The 20,842-nt window shown below is 41.9% G+C and overlaps 3 protein-coding genes across 9 annotated transcripts in view; all 3 read left to right on the top strand.

Moving 5' to 3' along the window:
- LOC128445521 (protocadherin gamma-A4) overlaps positions 1-20,842 on the top strand; it is a 248,766-nt gene that overhangs the window by 188,164 nt on the left and 39,760 nt on the right. The window contains exon 1 of one of the 7 annotated variants that reach the window (XM_053428271.1): positions 51-2,586. The exons of 5 other annotated variants lie outside the window; for them this stretch is intronic. In XM_053428271.1, coding sequence (XP_053284246.1) covers positions 187-2,586 — 2,400 coding nt within the window. In that variant the 5' untranslated portion in view covers positions 51-186. Of the gene's footprint in view, positions 1-50; positions 2,587-6,212; positions 8,820-20,842 lie in introns of those variants that run through there. One more of the 7 variants, XM_053428269.1, reaches the window with a different exon arrangement.
- LOC128445536 (protocadherin gamma-A11) lies at positions 3,082-5,710 on the top strand. The gene has a single exon (XM_053428291.1). It carries the CDS (start codon positions 3,296-3,298, stop codon positions 5,708-5,710), a length of 2,415 nt encoding a protein of 804 aa, XP_053284266.1. The 5' UTR covers positions 3,082-3,295.
- LOC128446314 (protocadherin gamma-A11) lies at positions 9,121-15,587 on the top strand. The gene is made up of 3 exons (XM_053429333.1): positions 9,121-11,740; positions 12,087-12,111; positions 15,562-15,587. Exons 1-3 carry the CDS (start codon positions 9,350-9,352, stop codon positions 15,585-15,587), a joined length of 2,442 nt encoding a protein of 813 aa, XP_053285308.1. The 5' UTR covers positions 9,121-9,349.

Here is a 20,842-nt window from a genome sequence, read left to right as displayed (position 1 = left end):
GATATATTCGAGAGGAAGGGCAGGCGCAGACGGCATTGTCTCCTCCAGTGTGGCCGATTTATCTCGCGACAGGATTATCTTTACGTTTCGCCCATCCTGAGGACTGTTTTTGTTTCACATTTTGCTTCGAGTGACTTTACAATCTTTCCAAAGGATTATACAAAGTGGCTGTTTCTTATTGCTTTAATGCAATTTAAAAAAATGAGACGGCAAGTACTGTATTTTATTTCGATGCTCTGTCTGAGGTCAGCCATCGCACAAGTCACTTACTCCATTCCGGAGGAAATGTCGAAGGGCTCTTTTGTCGGAAATATAGCCCAGGATCTAGGGTTGGATGTTAAACGACTGAAGTTGGGTAACGCTCATGTTTATTCTGGCGATAGCAGAGAATACATCGAGCTGAACAATGAGAGAGGAGTCCTCCTTATCAAAGAGAGAATAGACAGAGAGGCGTTGTGCGGCGATACGACGCCGTGTGCTGTGCATTTCCAGATCGTGTTAGAGAACCCTATGGAATTTTACAGCGTCACAGTAGAAATAACAGATATTAACGATAATGCACCGAACTTTGAAAAAAACGAAATTAAATTCGTTATTAGCGAGTCTACAGTTGTTGGGGCAAAATTTGACTTGGAGCGAGCAGTGGATTTGGATGTTGGCTCAAATAGTCTTCAAAGTTACGTGCTTAAGCCAACTGATAATTTTTTATTGAAGCTGCACAGTCAAGCGGATGGTACAAAAAATGTTGAAATGATCGTACAAAAACCTTTGGACAGAGAGAAAAACGAGTTGATATCTTTGGTGTTGACGGCTGTAGATGGAGGAGAGCCACAGATGTCGGGAACAATGCAGATTTCCATCTCTGTGTTAGATGCGAACGACAATGCTCCCGTTTTTACACAGAAGATTTACAAAGGAACGGTGGCTGAAAATGCTGCAAAAAGCACGATCGTGACCACCGTTAGTGCTTCAGATGCTGATCATGGTTTGAATGGTAAAATTATGTATTCAATCACAAACACATTGGATGACGTCAGACATATGTTTGAAGTGAATGAGGACAGCGGTGAAGTCAGATTGATCGGACGTTTGGATTATGAAAAGAAAAGACATTTTCAGATCAGTGTACGTGCACGAGATAATGGAGGGCTGACGGATTCTTGTAAAGTGATTGTCGATGTAATTGATATCAATGACAATGAACCAACGATTAAAATCATGTCTAAATCTACTGTTATATCAGAGAGTGCAGACCCCAACACAGTTGTCACAATGATAAATATCCAGGACCCCGACTCGGGTGAAAATGGTAAAGTTCAGTGTTTTATAAATGATAATATTCCGTTTTTATTGAAATCGACTTCGAATAATTTCTATAGCTTAGTGACAGACGGTGAATTAGACAGAGAGAGGTCCTCTGAGTTTAATATCACAGTGATCTGCTCTGATGAGGGCGTGCCCTCCCTCTCCAGCAGCGTCACTCTCACCTTACAGATCTCTGACGTGAATGACAACGCGCCTGTCTTTGAGAGGAGCTCATATGAGGCCTACATTGTAGAAAACAACACACCAGGTCTCTCTGTATTCACAGTGAAAGCCAGAGACGCTGACTGGAACCAGAATGCACGTGTTTCTTACATACTGGAGGACTCCTCTGTTAACGGAGTGCCAGTCTCCTCGTATGTGTCCGTTAGTGCTGATAGTGGAGTCATCCATGCAGTGCGCTCTTTTGACTACGAGCAAATCAAAGATTTTCACTTCCGAGTCAAAGCTCAGGATGGAGGCTCTCCTCCACTCAGTAGTAACGTGACTGTGAAAATACTGATCCAGGACCAGAACGACAACCCCCCTCAGGTTCTGTACCCAGTCCAGACTGGTGGCTCTCTGGTGGCTGAGATGGTGCCTCGTTCAGCAGATGTGGGCTATCTGGTCACTAAAGTGGTGGCTGTTGATGTGGACTCTGGACAGAATGCCTGGCTCTCCTATAAACTGCAGAAAGCCACAGACAGGGCGCTGTTTGAAGTGGGCTCACAGAATGGAGAAATAAGAACTATCCGCCAAGTCACTGATAAAGACGCAGTGAAACAAAGACTGAGTGTTATAGTGGAGGACAACGGGCAGCCCTCTCGTTCAGCTACAGTCGTTGTTAACGTGGCGGTGGCGGACAGCTTCCCGGAAGTGCTGTCGGAGTTCACTGACTTTACGCACGACAAGGAGTACAACGACAACCTGACTTTTTACTTAGTGTTGGCTCTGGCTGTAGTTTCCTTCCTCTTCATCACGTGTGTGGTGGTTATTATCTCAGTGAAAATCTACAGATGGAGACAGTCTCGCGTCCTGTATCACTCCAATCTCCCCGTGATTCCATATTATCCACCACGTTACTCAGACACTTTGGGGACAGGGACTCTCCAACACGTGTACAATTACGAGGTGTGCAGGACGACTGACTCCAGAAAGAGTGACTGTAAGTTCGGTGGAGCTGGTAGTCAGAACGTGCTGATAATGGACCCCAGTGCTACAGGGACGATGCAGCGGATACAGAGTGAAAAGAGCATCCTGGATGAACCAGACTCTCCTCTAGAGGTTGGTTATTTGCGGTTCATTTTAGCTCAAAATTGTTTGCACATAAATTTCTGCTGTAATATGTGAAGTTATTAATAGTCGTCAATAGTAATAATCCTGCAATCAGCACCATGGACAGGTACACTGTTAGTGATCTGAACTACTCTATTCCTTAGACGTTAAATGACAGTAGATATCTTGACTGATGTCAAATATATTTTAAAAAGGGAAATTATTTTAAAAATTATTTTGTTTTAAAGTAGTATTCCTCTCGCTTACACTCTTTCTTTTTTGAGCAACAAAAACTGTATGTATAATATCAGGACATACGGACTTCTCTGCAATCTACACGATCTTTATTTTTTCATCAATTTTATTCTATTTTACCAAACTAATTTCTGTAACCATCACCAGTCATATGATTCGTTTGCACACCCCTTCTGTAATTTTGACTTCGAACTCAGAGGGACGCTGTTCACCAGTGTGTACCAGTCTTCCAGCAGATAAATAGTGTTACCGCCCATCATACCCGTATATCTGAGCTTCAAGCAAAGAACGGGGACATACAAAGAAGCACACGCGTGGTTCCAACAGATAACATGGATGTATTGAAAGACTGTTTTTTTCTTCGCTGAGTGGATTATTACGACCTTGTTTTTGACAGCAGATTTGGGGGAAATACTTGTAACGGAGGACTGACTGGTTTACATAAGGATTTCTTACAAAGACGATGACGTACGTAACAATGAAGCGATCAGTACCGTTGTTTCTCTCGGTCATCTTCTTCAGCGCAGTGCTCGGACAGGTCAGCTACTCCATTCCAGAGGAGATGCCGAAAGGCTCTTTCGTCGGCAACATAGCTCTGGATTTAGGTTTAGATATCAAGAGACTACATTCCGGAAAGGCTCGTGTTTTTACAAGAGACAGCACATCGTACGTCGAGCTGAACAGAGAAAGAGGAAGACTGCTGATTAAAGAGAGAATAGACAGAGAGGCGATCTGTGGACAAACGACGCCCTGCGCACTGCACTTTCAGATTCTATTGGAAAATCCCATGGAATTCTACAGTATCACAGTGGAAATCATAGATATAAACGATAACCCCCCGACTTTTATTACAAACGAGGTTCAATTTAATATTAGCGAGTCTGCGCTTATTGGCACTACATTTAATTTAGACAGGGCGACTGATGCTGATGTCGGCGAAAATGGTTTAAAAACGTATGTCTTGAAACCAACAGATACATTTTCTCTTAAAATGAACAATCAAGGAGACGGCAGTAAAAACGTTGAAATGGTTTTGAATGCACCGCTGGACAGAGAGAAAAACGAACACCTTTCTCTAATTCTGACGGCGGTGGATGGTGGCGAGCCGCAGATGTCAGGGACAATGCAGATTCACATCACGGTGTTAGACGCTAATGACAATGCGCCTGTTTTCACACAGTCTATTTATAAAGCCTCTATACAGGAAAATGCAGCAGTAGGAACGGTGGTAGTGAGAGTAACAGCAACCGACGCTGATCATGGATCGAATGGTAAAATAACATATTCAATATCAGGTATGCTAGATTATGCCCGTGGGATGTTTGAAATAAATAAGGTGACAGGCGAGGTCACCTTGATTGGAAAAGTGGACTTTGAAAAGTCGAGAAGTTTCCAGGTTAATATTCGCGCTAGTGATGATGGTGGACTAACTGGTTCATGCAAACTGATAGTCGATGTATTAGATATGAACGACAACAGCCCTGATATTCATATTATGTCAAAATCTAATGTGATATTAGAAGACGCAAAACCTAACACTGTTGTGACGATGATCAATGTGGAAGATGTAGACTCTGCTGAAAACGGAAAAGTACATTGCGTCATTAATGATAACAACAACTTCATGTTAAAGTCAACATCAGATAAGTTTTATAGCTTAGTGACGGACAGTGAATTAGATAGAGAGAGATCCTCTGAGTTTAATATCACAGTGATCTGCTCTGATGAGGGCGTGCCCTCCCTCTCCAGCAGCGTCACTCTCACCTTACAGATCTCTGACGTGAATGACAACGCGCCTGTCTTTGAGAGGAGCTCATATGAGGCCCACATTGTAGAAAACAACACACCAGGTCTCTCTGTATTCACAGTGAAAGCCAGAGACGCTGACTGGAACCAGAATGCCCGTGTTTCTTACATACTGGAGGACTCCTCTGTTAACGGAGTGCCAGTCTCCTCATATGTGTCCGTTAGTGCTGATAGTGGAGTCATCCATGCAGTGCGCTCTTTTGACTACGAGCAGATCAAAGATTTTCACTTCCGAGTCAAAGCTCAGGATGGAGGCTCTCCTCCACTCAGTAGCAACGTGACTGTGAAAATACTGATCCAGGACCAGAACGACAACCCCCCTCAGGTTCTGTACCCAGTCCAGACTGGTGGCTCTCTGGTGGCTGAAATGGTGCCTCGTTCAGCAGATGTGGGCTATCTGGTCACTAAAGTGGTGGCTGTGGATGTTGACTCTGGACAGAATGCATGGCTCTCCTATAAACTGCAGAAAGCCACAGACAGGGCGCTGTTTGAAGTGGGCTCACAGAATGGAGAAATAAGAACTATCCGCCAAGTCACTGATAAAGACGCAGTGAAACAAAGACTGAGTGTTATAGTGGAGGACAACGGGCAGCCCTCTCGTTCAGCTACAGTCGTTGTTAACGTGGCGGTGGCGGACAGCTTCCCGGAAGTGCTGTCGGAGTTCACTGACTTTACGCACGACAAGGAGTACAACGACAACCTGACTTTTTACTTAGTGTTGGCTCTGGCTGTAGTCTCCTTCCTGTTCATCACGTGTGTAGTAGTTATCATCTCAGTGAAAATCTACAGATGGAGACAATCTCGCGTCCTGTATCACTCCAACCTCCCTGTGATTCCATATTATCCACCACGTTACTCAGACACTTTGGGGACAGGGACTCTCCAACACGTGTACAATTACGAGGTGTGCAGGACGACTGACTCCAGAAAGAGTGACTGTAAGTTCAGCGGAGCTGGTAGTCAGAACGTGCTGATAATGGACCCCAGTGCTACAGGGACGATGCAGAGGATTCAGAGTGAAAAGAGCATCCTGGATGAACCAGACTCTCCGCTTGAGGTTGGAATTTCTTAGCTCTATGTTTCTATGTTGAATTCGCCATTTCAATTTACTATCCCCTACTTATTTGTGATACATTGTTGTTCAAAGTGATTTATTTCAGGGTCCTACACTGAAGATTCAGTTTTACAAATACTATATGTCAAGCAGTACAACTAATACTATATTTTCAGTAAGAAAAGTGTGTCGAATCAGTTGAAGAAGCACGCCGATGTGTTATTTTCAGCACCCTGGAGAGCGACCCGAATTCATATTAAAAACTACGTATGTTTTTCAGATAGTTTTTTGTGAGCTTGCTGCTTTAATTAACTTAATCTGTTTCAAATTAATTATTGACACCTCAGATTCCTCTATGAGGTGCATTTTCATTGTTAGTTAGCTGATGTATCAAACATCCCAGCCCACTCACAGGTAAAGTGAATTTTTTTTTTTTAATATATGTCCATTTTTTTGGGGGCCACATTCGGCTGCAATTTATATTAATATCCTCGGAGGGCCGCTGTTGGCCAGTTTGTATCAGATTTACCGCAGACTCTTTGTACCTCCCATAAACCCTTTATTTTAGTGCGAGAGAAAGACAGACTCACAGCGCACCGTCTGGAATTAACCGGAGATACAGGACGTCGTATTCGTTTTCATGCAAGGACTATACTCAAATAGCTGTTTTTTCGTTTGAATGTGGGACAACAAACGTCAAACGGCGTCGATGGTTCATACTGGAATATCGTACGACAGAACAATGAGAGGGCAAGTACTGCTGCTTTTGTCGGTCCTCTCTCTCAGCTCGGCGCTTGGGCAGGTCAGCTACTCCATTCCTGAGGAAATGCCCAAAGGCTCTCTCGTTGGAAACATGGCAAAAGACTTTGGGTTGGAAGTTAAAAGACTTAAATCTGGCAAAGCTCGCATATTTAATCCAGACAGTGATGAATATATTGAGCTGAATAACGAAAGAGGAGTCCTCCTCATCAGGCAAAGGATAGACAGAGAAGCGCTCTGTGGACAAACGACGCCTTGCGCTTTGCATTTTCAGATTATATTAGAGAATCCGATGGAATTTTATAGTGTAACTATTGAAATCACAGATGTTAATGATAACCCTCCATCATTCGAAAAGAACGACGTCAGATTTAAAATTAGTGAATCCGCGGTCAGCGGGGCTAAATTCATATTAGACCGTGCCGTGGATCCTGATGTTGGTTCAAATGGTTTGCAAACATATAGACTCGAGCCGAGAGATAATTTTATTATTAAACTACACGATCAAGCAGATGGAACAAAAAATGTTGAAATGGTTCTAGAGAAACCTCTCGACAGAGAGAAGCACGAGCACTTGTCTTTGGTTCTGACGGCGGTTGATGGAGGAGAGCCGCAGATGACGGGAACAATGCAGATTCTCATCACTGTTTTAGACGCTAATGATAACGCCCCTGTTTTTACACAGCCAATTTATAAAGCCTCGATAAAAGAAAATTCTCCAGTTGGTACATTTGTAGTTACAGTTACTGCAACCGATGCGGATCATGGAAGTAATGGTAAAATAACTTATTCTATTTCAAGCATATCAGATCAGGCCCGTGGGTTATTTGAGGTAAATTATGAAAGTGGTGAAATTCGACTGAAAGGAAATGTTGACTATGAAAAAGCTCGAACCTTTCAGATAAATGTCCGAGCAAGTGATGATGGAGGACTAGTTGATTCATGTAAAGTGATGATTGACGTCACTGACGTGAATGACAATAAACCCGATATTCATATAATGTCAAAATCAAACGTGATATCAGAAGATGCCAAACCCGGTACTGTTGTGACAATGATAAATATTAAGGACGCAGACTCGGGGGAGAATGGTAAAGTCCAGTGTTTTATAAATAACGATATTCCTTTTGTTATGAAATCAACAAACAATGGTTTCTATACTTTGGTGACAGACAGTGAATTAGACCGAGAGAGATCCTCTGAGAATAATATCACAGTGACCTGCTCTGATGAGGGCGTGCCCTCCCTCTCCAGCAGCGTCACTCTCACCTTACAGATCTCTGATGTGAATGACAACGCGCCTGTCTTTGAGAGGAGCTCATATGAGGCCTACATTGTAGAAAACAACACACCAGGTCTCTCTGTATTCACAGTGAAAGCCAGAGACGCTGACTGGAACCAGAATGCCCGTGTTTCTTACATACTGGAGGACTCCTCTGTTAACGCAGTGCCAGTCTCCTCATATGTGTCCGTTAGTGCTGATAGTGGAGTCATCCATGCAGTGCGCACTTTTGACTACGAGCAGATCAAAGATTTTAACTTCCGAGTCAAAGCTCAGGATGGAGGCTCTCCTCCACTCAGTAGCAACGTGACTGTGAAAATATTGATTCAGGACCAGAACGACAACCCCCCTCAGGTTCTGTACCCAGTCCAGACTGGTGGCTCTCTGGTGGCTGAAATGGTGCCTCGTTCAGCAGATGTGGGCTATCTGGTCACTAAAGTGGTGGCTGTTGACGTGGACTCTGGACAGAATGCCTGGCTCTCCTATAAACTGCAGAAAGCCACAGACAGGGCGCTGTTTGAAGTGAGCTCACAGAATGGAGAAATAAGAACTATCCGCCAAGTCACTGATAAAGACGCAGTGAAACAAAGACTGAGTGTTATAGTGGAGGACAACGGGCAGCCATCTCGTTCAGCTACAGTCGTTGTTAACGTGGCCGTGGCGGACAGCTTCCCGGAAGTGCTGTCGGAGTTCACTGACTTTACGCACGACAAGGAGTACAACGACAACCTGACTTTTTACTTAGTGTTGGCTCTGGCTGTAGTTTCCTTCCTCTTCATCACGTGTGTAGTGGTTATTATCTCAGTGAAAATCTACAGATGGAGACAGTCTCGCGTCCTGTATCACTCCAACCTCCCTGTGATTCCATATTATCCACCACGTTACTCAGACACTTTGGGGACAGGGACTCTCCAACACGTGTACAATTACGAGGTGTGCAGGACGACTGACTCGAGAAAGAGTGACTGTAAGTTCAGCGGAGCTGGTAGTCAGAACGTGCTGATAATGGACCCCAGTTCTACTGGGACGATGCAGCGGATACAGAGTGAAAAGAGCATCCTGGATGAACCAGACTCTCCTCTTGAGGTTAGAAAGGTGTCACACTACACTTGCTAGAATTTCTTAGAACTTGAACTCACCATTTACAATCACTGTTATATATACATTTAGTAATTTTGCAGACGCTTAAAAAAAAAGTGCTTTATAGCTGCTAGTTATTTCCAGCACCTTGGAGAGGGACACGAGACAATGTGTCTGAGAATCAATTATCCTCCATCTATCTATCAATCTGTATAACTGTCTATTTTTCTGTCTGTCTTTGTGTCATGTCTGTCTTGTCTGTCTATGTACATTTTTTCTTCTGGCTGCCTGTTCTCTTAGTTCAGGCAGACTACAATGTAATGATCCTGCAATATCCTTTTTACGTCCCTACGTGCCGCTGTTGATCAGTGTGGGGAAATTATCTCCCACTCTATAGCGCATTTCTCCCTTCTCTGCTCTGTTTCGATTTCAAGTGGCAGTATAAAGACGACAGACGACTACAGGCTCACAGTTAAATATTTCTATCGCTGTGGTGTTTTTTAAATCAAGTTGAATTTTGCTTTGACTCAACCATTATGGGGCGAGGTTTTACATTGCCACGGAAGCTGTTGTTTCTCTGCATTTGTGTCGCAAATGTAACCGTCGGGCAGGTCCGCTATTCTATACCAGAGGAAATGGCGACGGGCTCCATTGTTGGGAATATCGTTCAGGACTTGGGCTTGGATGTTATGCGGCTGAAATCTGGGCGGGCGAGGATATTTACCGAGGACGGCAGTGAGTACATCGGTCTTAATTTGGACAAAGGGACTCTAATTGTCAACAAGAGGATTGATAGAGAGGAGCGGTGCGGGCTAGTGTCTCCTTGCTCTCTGCATTTTCAAGTCATACTGGATAATCCTATGGAGCTGCACCGCGTCGATGTGGAGATTCTTGACATTAATGATAACGCTCCGGGTTTTGCTAAGCGGGAAATGAATTTTGAAATCAGTGAATTAGCTGTAAAGGGAGCCCGTTTTTCTCTTGACAGCGCCAGAGACCCAGACGTTGGGTTGAATTCTCTCCAAACGTATAAACTGAATCCTACAGATCATTTCAAATTAAACATGCTGTCTCGACCTGACGGTACTAAATATGCTGAAATGATTCTACAGACCGTGTTAGATAGAGAAAATCAAGAAGAGCACAAATTAACATTAACAGCAAATGATGGCGGTGATCCCCCTAAATCAGGGTCTGTCAAAATAAACGTTATTGTCATGGATGCAAATGACAATGCACCTGTGTTCAGCCAGTCTCTTTACAGAGTGACGGTTCCTGAAAACGCATCAAGTGGTACTGTCATTTTAAAAGTTAGTGCCACGGATGCTGATAAGGGAACAAACGGGGAGCTGGTATACTCGTTCTCTCAAAATAGTGATGTCACATCATCTAAATTTAATATGGATTCTCATACCGGGGAAATAACTGTAGGAGGGGAGTTAAATTACGAGAAAGTCAAACATTTCGAAATTGATGTTGGAGCCACAGATAAAGGGGGGTTGACAGACACAAGTAAGGTTCTTATCGAAGTGACCGATGTGAATGACAATGCCCCTGTCATCAGCATAATTTCCCTTTCCAACCCCATCCCAGAGGATTCGGCTCCAGATACTGTTATAGCTATGCTCAATATAAAAGATCTAGACTCGGGTAAAAATGGTCAAGTTAAGTGTTTCATTAGCCCAGATTTACCTTTTAAAATCAAGTCGACGACGTCTAATTTTTATAGCTTGGTATCTGATGAAGATCTGGACCGTGAAACTGTGCCTGAATATAATATAACAATAACTGCAATGGATGAAGGTTCACCGCCTTATTCAACGAGCAAGACCATTAATTTAAGAATATCAGACATAAACGACCACGCCCCAATGTTCCCACAACCATTTCTGAACGCTTTCATCCCTGAAAATAATTCACCTGGCATGTCAGTCCTCTCTGTCAAAGCCAGTGACCAGGACTTTGGGAACAATGCACGCATTTCCTATTTCCTAGAGGAAAGTCAGCTGAACGGGATGTCAGCCTCTTCATATTTTTCAGTGAATGCAGAGAGTGGAGAGATACTTGCTGTGCGTTCCTTCGACTATGAGCAAATGAAAGATTTCCATATCCGAGTCAAAGCTCAGGATGGAGGCTCTCCTCCACTCAGTGGTAATGTGACTGTGAAAATACTGATCCAGGACCAGAACGACAACCCCCCTCAGGTTCTGTACCCAGTCCAGACTGGTGGCTCTCTGGTGGCTGAACTGGTGCCTCGTTCAGCAGATGTGGGCTATCTGGTCACTAAAGTGGTGGCTGTTGATGTGGACTCTGGACAGAATGCCTGGCTCTCCTATAAACTGCAGAAAGCCACAGACAGGGCGCTGTTTGAAGTGGGCTCACAGAATGGAGAAATAAGAACTATCCGCCAAGTCACTGATAAAGACGCAGTGAAACAAAGACTGAGTGTTATAGTGGAGGACAACGGGCAGCCCTCTCGTTCAGCTACAGTCGTTGTTAACGTGGCGGTGGCAGACAGCTTCCCGGAAGTGCTGTCGGAGTTCACTGACTTTACGCACGACAAGGAGTACAACGACAACCTGACTTTTTACTTAGTGCTGGCTCTGGCTGTAGTTTCCTTCCTCTTCATCACGTGTGTTGTTGTTATCATCTCAGTGAAAATCTACAGATGGAGACGCGAGCGCCTGGTTTACAAATCCACTGGGAATCTTCCAGTCATTCCATATTACCCGCCCCTTTACACAGACGTAGGAGGCACCGGTACCCTCAAGCAGGCCTTTAGCTATGAGGTGTATGGAACTACTGACTCCCGGAAGAGTGATATGAAATACCCAGGACCCTTCAGTCAGAGCACTCTGAGTTTTGACCACAGTGCTACCAGGACTGTACCAAGACACAAAACAGAGTCAGAGAATACTCTCACAGAGGTGAGATCAGCACATTAATTAAAACCCTTGTCCTTATAATGTTGTGTGTGTGAGAGTGTGTATGTGTGTGTGTCTGTGTGTGTGTCTGTGTGTGCCATCAGTTAGTTAGTGGTCTTCTTAGTACTGTGCCAAACAGGTGGTCAACAGGTATTTACCCTCTTGTTAGATATTTAGATTTATGATGTTTTGCAGCTTATCCTCTGGTTGGAGCTACAAACAGTTATTCACGGGGGTTAAGAATCAAATATGAAATTGTATCAAGCATAGTGGAACATTGAACATTTGATATGTCTCATCAACACTTTCCTTTTTACGGTTCCCTTTGTATTCTCTGTTGCTTTATCAGCTCAACATTGCCCACAAAGATACAAGTAAAACAGACAATATCACTAAAATATATCACTCTGGTTCTGTCTATTTTTATGGAATTTTTATTTTTATTTGATGCAACAATTAATTTCCAATTACTTCCAATTCCAATATTTGTATGTGGCGTTGTGTCAGATTTTTCCCGTCTACATTTTCCTCATGTTAATGTTTTGCTTCATTTCTCTTTAACTTCTATTCTTTGATATCATAAAGATTCATTTATACTTGTGCCAGGCTTTATATTGAATATCTTGCATTGAAACAGGATGTCAAAATGCCATTCATTTCCTATGTTTAGATCCCTTTGTAATGTCCTGCCAGAGAGCATTGTGTGATGGGCTTCAGAGGTGTGAGAGAACAATACAAAAGCTACAATGAAAGACAAAAAACCTTGGCATCAGCCCTGCTAAAGCTTTGCCACAGATTTCTCCCACATAGAGACACACAACCATGCATTGCACTACTTCAGTGACCTAGTTCCCTTCGTGACGTAGTGCAGCCCAGTGGCATAAAGCTGCACACAGAGAAACTGAGCAGAGATGGATGCTGTCGAAGCAAATCAATAGATTCAATGCAAAGGGTCACACAACACTGTGCATTGAAAGCTTTAAAATGTGGTAGAGCTGAAGAGGGAACTGTCTCTGATGCTAGGGAGATGGAGAATGAGGGAGTGATGCAACGTGATGGAGAAGCAGATAGAGAGAGGCAGCGGGGGAGGGGCAGGGGAAGAGCCACGTGGTATCCAGCACAGTCTCCTCCATCCCTGTGCAGAATTTGTGTTGGTGATGCAGGGCAGCCATTTTGATCCGCAGCTCTCTTTGTCTGCTCAAGTACAGGGCTACAGTAAGTCTTACATGTGAAACAGGAGTGTCAGGCTGCTGACGGCACTGTGAAGGACTCAGAGGGGCTGAAATGGGAGGGGGAGAGAGACGTCTTCATGCATTATGTAATAAATGAAAAGGGTGCATCAGAAATCAGGACACAGGCTTAATGTGAAGAGCTTGTGTGTGAAAATAATGAATTCAACCCTCACCATATCAGACTGCTATGATCTACTGTAAGATTCCCCACCTCAGAGGGTTTGTTGTGTGGTAAAAGTGACTTCCATCATGATGATACCTGTGGTGAGGTAAATAAAGGAGAGGGCAAACTAACTTTCTCTCTCTCGTTTAGTGGAAATAACATGTTTGTTTAGATTTGGGGCACATGGAGCTTCATTTAAACATGTGTGTGAAAGAGGTTGTTCCGTTCTGCATTTGCTGTGTGTTTGATGAGTTTAGTCCTGTTTCAAAGGAAGCATTAGATCCACTAGTGTGCCTCATTCAGTCGCTCTGTGTGTGTGGGCGTGCGTACATGCGTGTGTGTGTGAGTGTGTGGGCGTGTGTGTGTAAGCAATAAATTCCCCATGATGCTCAGTGTCTACATGTGAAAACAGAGGTTGACAAACTACAAAGCAGAAAGTTAGGTTAAGTGTGTTAACCCCCATATCCGCTGGAAGCAGTCTATCAATATTATTAGCCCACATCTGTATCTGCTTTACCTGTTTGAAACCCCAGTATCTCATGTTCTCAGGTTTATAGTGGTGAACATTATACTAAGTTCCATAAATTCTTTTGACCACAGTGTCGCCAAAGGGGTCAAAGCTCACAGAAACCAGCTAGGGCTCAGTCTCTTTGATTTGCTGCACCCCTTCAGCGTTTTGCTCTTTTATCTTTCAGTTTCTTATAAACCTCCTCGGATGTGTCATCAGCCATTTTGGATCTCATACAAAGCCCTAAACGTCGGTTTATTAAACAACTTACTGACCACAAAACTCTAATCAGCAGCAGAACCTCCCGGTTCCCACAGGGCCGAGCTCTCGTTCAAAGGTTCCACCTTCTCAGCCAGGCTGTCTGGTGAGCAGCTGTGAACCCATGTGTCTGCCGGCGGGGCCCATCAACATTCTGTGCACTGTGTGTGAGAATGAGAGGATGTGGTTGTTGTTACAGATGTTTATCAACACCTAATCCTGTTGTTGTTCATATACCAGATATCGTACCTATAAGGGACCTTTAGGTGTGACTTCTTAAATCAAAAGAGATACTTTTATACATTAAACATGCTATTAATACAAATAACACATTCTACCTCAGTACTGCTTGGTGCTGTCCCTCTGTTTGTTGTTTTTTGCAAAAACGGTCCAGTCATCCACTCTGCTTAAGTTTCAAGAACATGGCACTGTTGACATTGCTTTGTTTTTTGTTATGGAAGTGGGGAGAGTTTTCAGTCACTGTATTTTTTGTGTTACAATTGCGGATGCATTGCTTGGTCAAACATGTATACATGGCAGTTACATTGTTTATATCATTACTGTAACTAGGTGTAGATAAGTAGCTGGTTATAGGAGTGTGCCAGTTATTGCAGTGTGAGACAGGAACTCCTTTCAAAATATTTAATCTACTATTTTGATCTAGTTTAAGTTGTGAAGTCCAGTGTAGTAGAGTGAAGAGATTTAGTCATTCAAAGAAACACCAGACAATATAATAGCAAGTACATCCCCACACTAGAATTAGATTATAAACTACAAATTCAAATATGTAACTTAACCAAGGAGCCATCACAACAGAATTTATCTTGATGGAGAAGGCTTGTTTATATCACAAAAGGATGGTGGCTCATTAATCACAAAGTCATGTCTTTGATAGTATTCATCTGGGATTTTGATCACTTTTGTACAACAACAGAACCACACTTCTAATACTTAAGTTTACTATCTGTATATTATTTTGTTCCTCAGCTGAATAGAATTTACAGCAGGAGTACAACTAGAAAAGTAGCAATTTGCAAAGACCTTTCTTTACCTGAAGTCAGATAACCCAGAAAGAAGTTTGTGACAAATTGATTTTGATGTGGGATTGTGTCTCAGAGGTGGAAGTGAGGAAGTCTGTACTGCTTGATACTCTGGAAAGGATTACACTGACACTACGGATTACTGGGAGCAGTGTAATATGGGGCAAAGACCAAGTTTTGTCAGCCTCGCAAAGACTGTGAAATGTTTATTCTTTTCTTAAATTATTCATATTTAGTGGCAAGTGTTATTCTCAGAGGCTGTCAAACAATATCTGCTGTTTCCACCCTTAAGATTTTTGATGTGATTCATTAGAAAGACATCTTGCCCATAGGTATAGGAGATGTATTGCATTATAATTATTATTCTATTATAATGTATTTACATTATACCACCTCCTATATATATTTACCATGGATTGTATTAACATTGTAACTATAGCAGCCTAATTTAATTCTAGTAATAATTCTGTGAATACATCCTTTGAGGATCTCCTTTTACTCTGTCACTAACTCTGTATGAAACTGGATGGCCACTGTTCAGCAGTCCCTGTCTCTCGGTTTCCAACAGTCCTCCTTTTTCCTCCTGATCTCATTTTCTGCATCCCTCCCCTCCCCCTCTCCAGCTGCACCACTCTGCAGCAGAGAGTGAAAGGGACAGAGAGAAAAGGAGGAGATTGCTCAGTGTAGGACATTTTGTTCGGTCTATAAAAAGACATTAATAGCCAAACTGTGTCGTTTCATCCCTGAGTAGGTCATTGTGCTCGGGACAAAAATAAATATCTTCTATCTACCACTTTTCAGTCATTCGTCACAAGACTCTTAAATACGTGTATAAACATGTGCTTTAGGTGAAGAACATATTATCAGTCTGTGTTTGTGTCTCAGCATCATTTCTGTTCCTGTCCTTTGTCTCCTTCTTTACTCTCCATGTTTTTTTTTGTGGTTCCTTTTTTTGCCACCATTGCCTGCTTGCAGGAAGCTGGGTGGGATGCAAGTAAGCGAGGTGGGATGTGTTGCCATAGCAACAAGCTGACTCACTGGCAGGGCTGTACCATTTCCAAGGAGCCACAGGGGGTCAGCAGCAGATGCAGCCTCATATGTGTGATGGCTCCATGTATTTGTGGTAACTGGGAGGGCAGGAGACACCCCTATATTGGGCAATGAGGTGCAACATCCAGAAACCAGGGGTGGTGATGATGATGGAGAGAAAGGAGGGGGAGGGTGTGATCATGGCTGCTTGTGATATTTATTCTGATCTGTGCTGCCCTGTTTGTTTTGCCTTCCTCCAACTCGTGTTCATGATGAGTGTATGGACTAATATGTAGCCTTTGATTGAATCTCTTATTACATTCCTGGATTTTGTTTTATGAATAGACAGAAAACAGTCTCTTGGCATCCTTTGTTTTTGTCTTTGTTGCTCCTTTTCCTGAGGGAGTGGTTCATTTTGTAGGTGCGGGTGTTTTGGAGCAAAAGCATCATATTATGTATTTACTCAAAATCATTTCATTTGCAGAATTACAAGGTATATGATGTACACTTGTATTTAGTAAAGTACATTGCTCTATTTTTTTTAAAAGCAGGATCTGCTTTCCTTTGTCAAACATGCTTAGAATTGATCTCAAAGAGACACATCAGCTGCAACATACACAGGGTCACAGAGCAAAGACTCTCATTAATAAGGCATGGATTTGTCTGGGGGCATCGCCTAGAGGCCCCCTGCTGTTGATATGAGGGTAGTGGCTTGGTGCAGCAGTGCAGTGTTGTGGTTTAGTCTAAAAGTGGTTTTATTGTACCAGAGTATGTAAACACTTCATTAGTATCCATTATGTTCTCTTAACACATACACAAACACACTCACACACATGTAAATAAACAATTCCTCTATATACATATATGTACATGTATAAATCTGGGATTCAAGACTGAGAACGTCACCTGAAAAACAACCTGATTCATTACTATCACTCTTCACAGAGGTAGAGCTACTGCCTCTGTCATTGTAAACAATTTATATCATTGAGCTTTTTTTTTAAAGAGAAATGTAATATTTTTGTTTTGCTCATTTTCATAATAATCATCCCTCTCACAAGGAGGTCTGGATTTTAACAGTTTCCCTCATTGTCTCTATCTCATTCGCTCTCCCTCTCTTCCTCTCTCTCTCTCTATCCGTCAATCACTCATAAATTCATCCATTAGTTGAACATATAATTTAATTCTTATGATATTGTCCCAATGCATAAATAACCGTATTACACTGTTGTACTATTTGCATACATTGATATCCAAAATAGATTTAGTTTCCTATTTCCTTAAATTCCTTCTGATGGTATGTACTGATACTTTATTTAATCTTGTCATCACTCCAATTGTTGAAGGCACTTACAGTTAATGCAACACATCATTATTTTCTTTCATAAATAATTTCTTTACACAAGCAGTAACAAAGTTATGACAGACAACCTCTTTAAAAGCACCAGAAATGACAGACTTGTGAATTATGTCACACACGATTTGATGTGGGCCCCATGGTAAGTATGTTGGTTGCTGTACTTCCCAAAGCCAGACTCTTGTTTTCTGACCACCAGTCTAACTGATATGTTTTTTCTCTCTTGTTTTTCTCTTTCATGTGCCCCTCCCCTCCCTCTGATGTCTGCTGCTGTTCCTGTTTCCTCCCCGACTCCATTTATATCCTGACTCACCAAATAAGGTAAGAAATCGACTACCTACTGTTTGCAGACACATACAAACAGAAACATACAGTACAAACTCGTACACCTTACTGATGCACTGACAACTGAACATCATGCTCCAGATCACCACGCAGTCGACACAATCTCTGGTGGTGACTATCACAAATTGGCTCGGAGTCAAGCTGTTAATCAGATTTTCCACAAGTGACGCATACACAGGCCTCACACAACATCTCACAGAAGTTCTATCACCACTGATGACAACTTTAATCAGACACTGATGGACAGAGCTTGTGTTGACAGCAGATCATGAGTGACTGTTTGAGTGGCTGGATGGACAAAACAAGGTGTGATTGTTTTATTTGAGGTGTTATTCAGGATTACACTCAACATCACATGAAAATAATCTAGAGCCTTTTGATAAGTGTGCATTTATATTATTTTACTAGTCCTTCAAATTGTTTGTTCAAACTTTTGACTGGCAACTTTAATATGTGATTCATTTGAATCAGCATTCCATCTTTTTTCAGGGTGCTGAAACGGTGCTTCATTACAATTGAAGTTAGACAGCTCATTACTAATTTGCTTACATGGTTTAGTAGTAAGTATTAGCAGGAAGCACCATATGTTAAAGTAACTCATGCCCGATGAAGAAGCACTGTATCTTGTAGTTTAGCCTTTGATTTCTTACTCTGGGCCAGAATACACTGTATATAGGCATTGAAATTAATCACATCATAAAGCAACCTTTTATAATAGTTGGATTTATGATGTTTATATATTTTGAATTGCATCATATCCTTATTTAGTAAACTATCATATACATTATTGTCAGTCAAGCTAATAACAGTCTAATGCAACACCTGCCTCCATAAACACTGCAATGTTTAGTTTCTGTTTAAACTGTTTTCAAGAAGCCTTGATTCAACTGAACAATCAGTTGGAAATGTTGCTGTTTGTGATGACATTTTAACTTAATTGATTTACACAGAGGTGTGTCTGTTATTCAACCTACCTCCACTGATGTAAGTGGGCTGGACAGAATATTAGACCTCTATATCTAACAATATGACACCACAACTTGGCTATGAAGGCTATATTAGAAGAATATATTAGAAGAACTACTGCAGACCAAAGACACTAACACAACATACTACGACCTTAAAAAAGACAACACAACTTGTTTAACACACAAACATCTAATGTAGCAGTCTTAACTAAACCTAAACGTTGTGTATGCCTGGCATTATTTAAATTGTTTAAAGGTCTTTTGTATTACAGTGCACTACAGATTGTGTGTGGCTGTTTTTCCAGTCACTCAGTATCAGTTCATCTGAAACAGGTTTGGGTACAAACCTGTGTCCCTATTCACTACATAGTATTTTACAATTTGAAGGTCTTAGTACAGTTATAACTTTCACCTTGCAGCCACTTACTTAAATACACAGCTGGAAGTATTGTGTGGGTGCAGTGTATTTACCTGTGACTAAGTGTGAGGTGGAAAATGCTCAATCTTCCTCATGAAAAAGAGTAATAGAAAAAATATGAATGTATTGATCTATTGTTTTGCCTTATCTTAACAAAAACGGTAAGCTTTAGCGGATGTGGCTCAGGGGACAGAACGGGTCGTCCACAAACCAGAGGGTAGGTGGTTCGATCCCCAGGTCCTCCAGTCCACATGCAAAAGTCTACTTTTACATGAGATTGAACCCTAAATTGTCCCTGACAGTGGTGTGTGAGTGTGAATGATATGTGACAGAAGAAGCACATTGCTTCAGAGTCAACTGTACATTTGAAAACCCATTTGTTCAAGGTTTTGCCTTGCTTTAAAAATATATAGAATGATTTGAATCAAAAATATACTTTATTTTTATATATACTTTCTTATAGGAGGAATTTCGTTGTGTTTTTATGTAAATCTTGATCTTTGCATGTCCAAAATGTCCTCTACAGTTAGTACTGGTAAATTAAGTTTTGCTAGACTAGGTTGTTTCCATGTACCTGACACTTGCTTCATGGTCCATACACAAAAGAATTGTCATCTGGATTTAGATTTCCTAATAAAATCCTCATTTCAGTTTTTTAAAAGTGCTATAAAAAAAGATTGTGCTTCAATGTTTTTTTCAATTTCTTCCCAAAGGGATATTGAAACTATGGGGTCAAATAAATAAAGCATAATTAAATATCTTTTTCTCACTTTCCAAGCAAAAGTGATTGTGATCTCACATAAGTGTCGCTCCAGTGTCCAGTGTCCTGTTGATATGTCATTTATAGCTTTTTTCAATTTATCTTTTTGCTTTATTATATGCAATCCTGACTTTCTGTTGCATTTTATAGACATTTTAGATATTCCTTTAGCTTTGTTTATATTCAGCATCAGGCATTGTTTTTAATATATATATATACATTTGTAATTGTACTCATCTAAATGTTTCATGGGACAACTCCCCCATTGTAATTATTTTCAGGCTCTGTTTATAGCAGAAAAACTTGATGAGCGTCTTGAACGATGTGGTTGTGTATTTTTTCCTGCTTGGTAAGAAACAGAGAGGAGGTGGAGCTGCCTGCTGTCTTCAGTAGGAGCCGGTGAGGATGTTGTTTCCTCTCGGTTCTCATCAGCCTGCAGCAGCAGCAGTTGGCCGCCTGTGTGGCGCTGTCCACATCCGTGGTGCTGAAATCAGCTCCTGCTCCAGCTCTCTCTCCCCCTCCCCTCCCCTCTCTGCCTCTCCGGCTGCATCTCCCTCTGTCGACCACATCCTGGTAGGGCAGAGGACTGTTGCAGACACTAGGTTTATTGTGTTAATTTTTCACAACAAATACAACAATTTAAATACTTGCATTGGAACGGATTCTTTTCGGTTTTTAGTATTGAAAATAGACGTTTTAGACGTTATTTTTAAATTACTTGTCAGCCTATAATGCCTGCTGCAAAACAGGTGTATTGTGTTCTGGAAGTGTAACCCAGCCTTATTTGTGACAAAAATTTGCGATCGGTCTGTATATTGGGTAAAATAATGTTGTGTGTGTGTTAAGGGAGGGAGAGGGAGAGGGAGAGTGAGGAGGAGAGAGAGAGACACACAGAGATCATCTGCGCTCCCCCTCCCTTTCTATTTGCTCTATAGACCTTCATACGGGTATTTGACGTTCGCTGCTGACAGGATTATTTCTCTGAGGCTTGTTAGGAGCCGTGAAGACGTAATGACGTGTTCAGGCT

The sequence above is a fragment of the Pleuronectes platessa genome, chromosome 8 (genome assembly GCF_947347685.1).
Source record: "Pleuronectes platessa chromosome 8, fPlePla1.1, whole genome shotgun sequence".
Taxonomy (NCBI): domain Eukaryota; kingdom Metazoa; phylum Chordata; class Actinopteri; order Pleuronectiformes; family Pleuronectidae; genus Pleuronectes; species Pleuronectes platessa.
The sequence above is the reverse complement of the archived record's forward strand: the minus strand, read 5'-3'. Positions and strand labels throughout refer to the sequence as shown.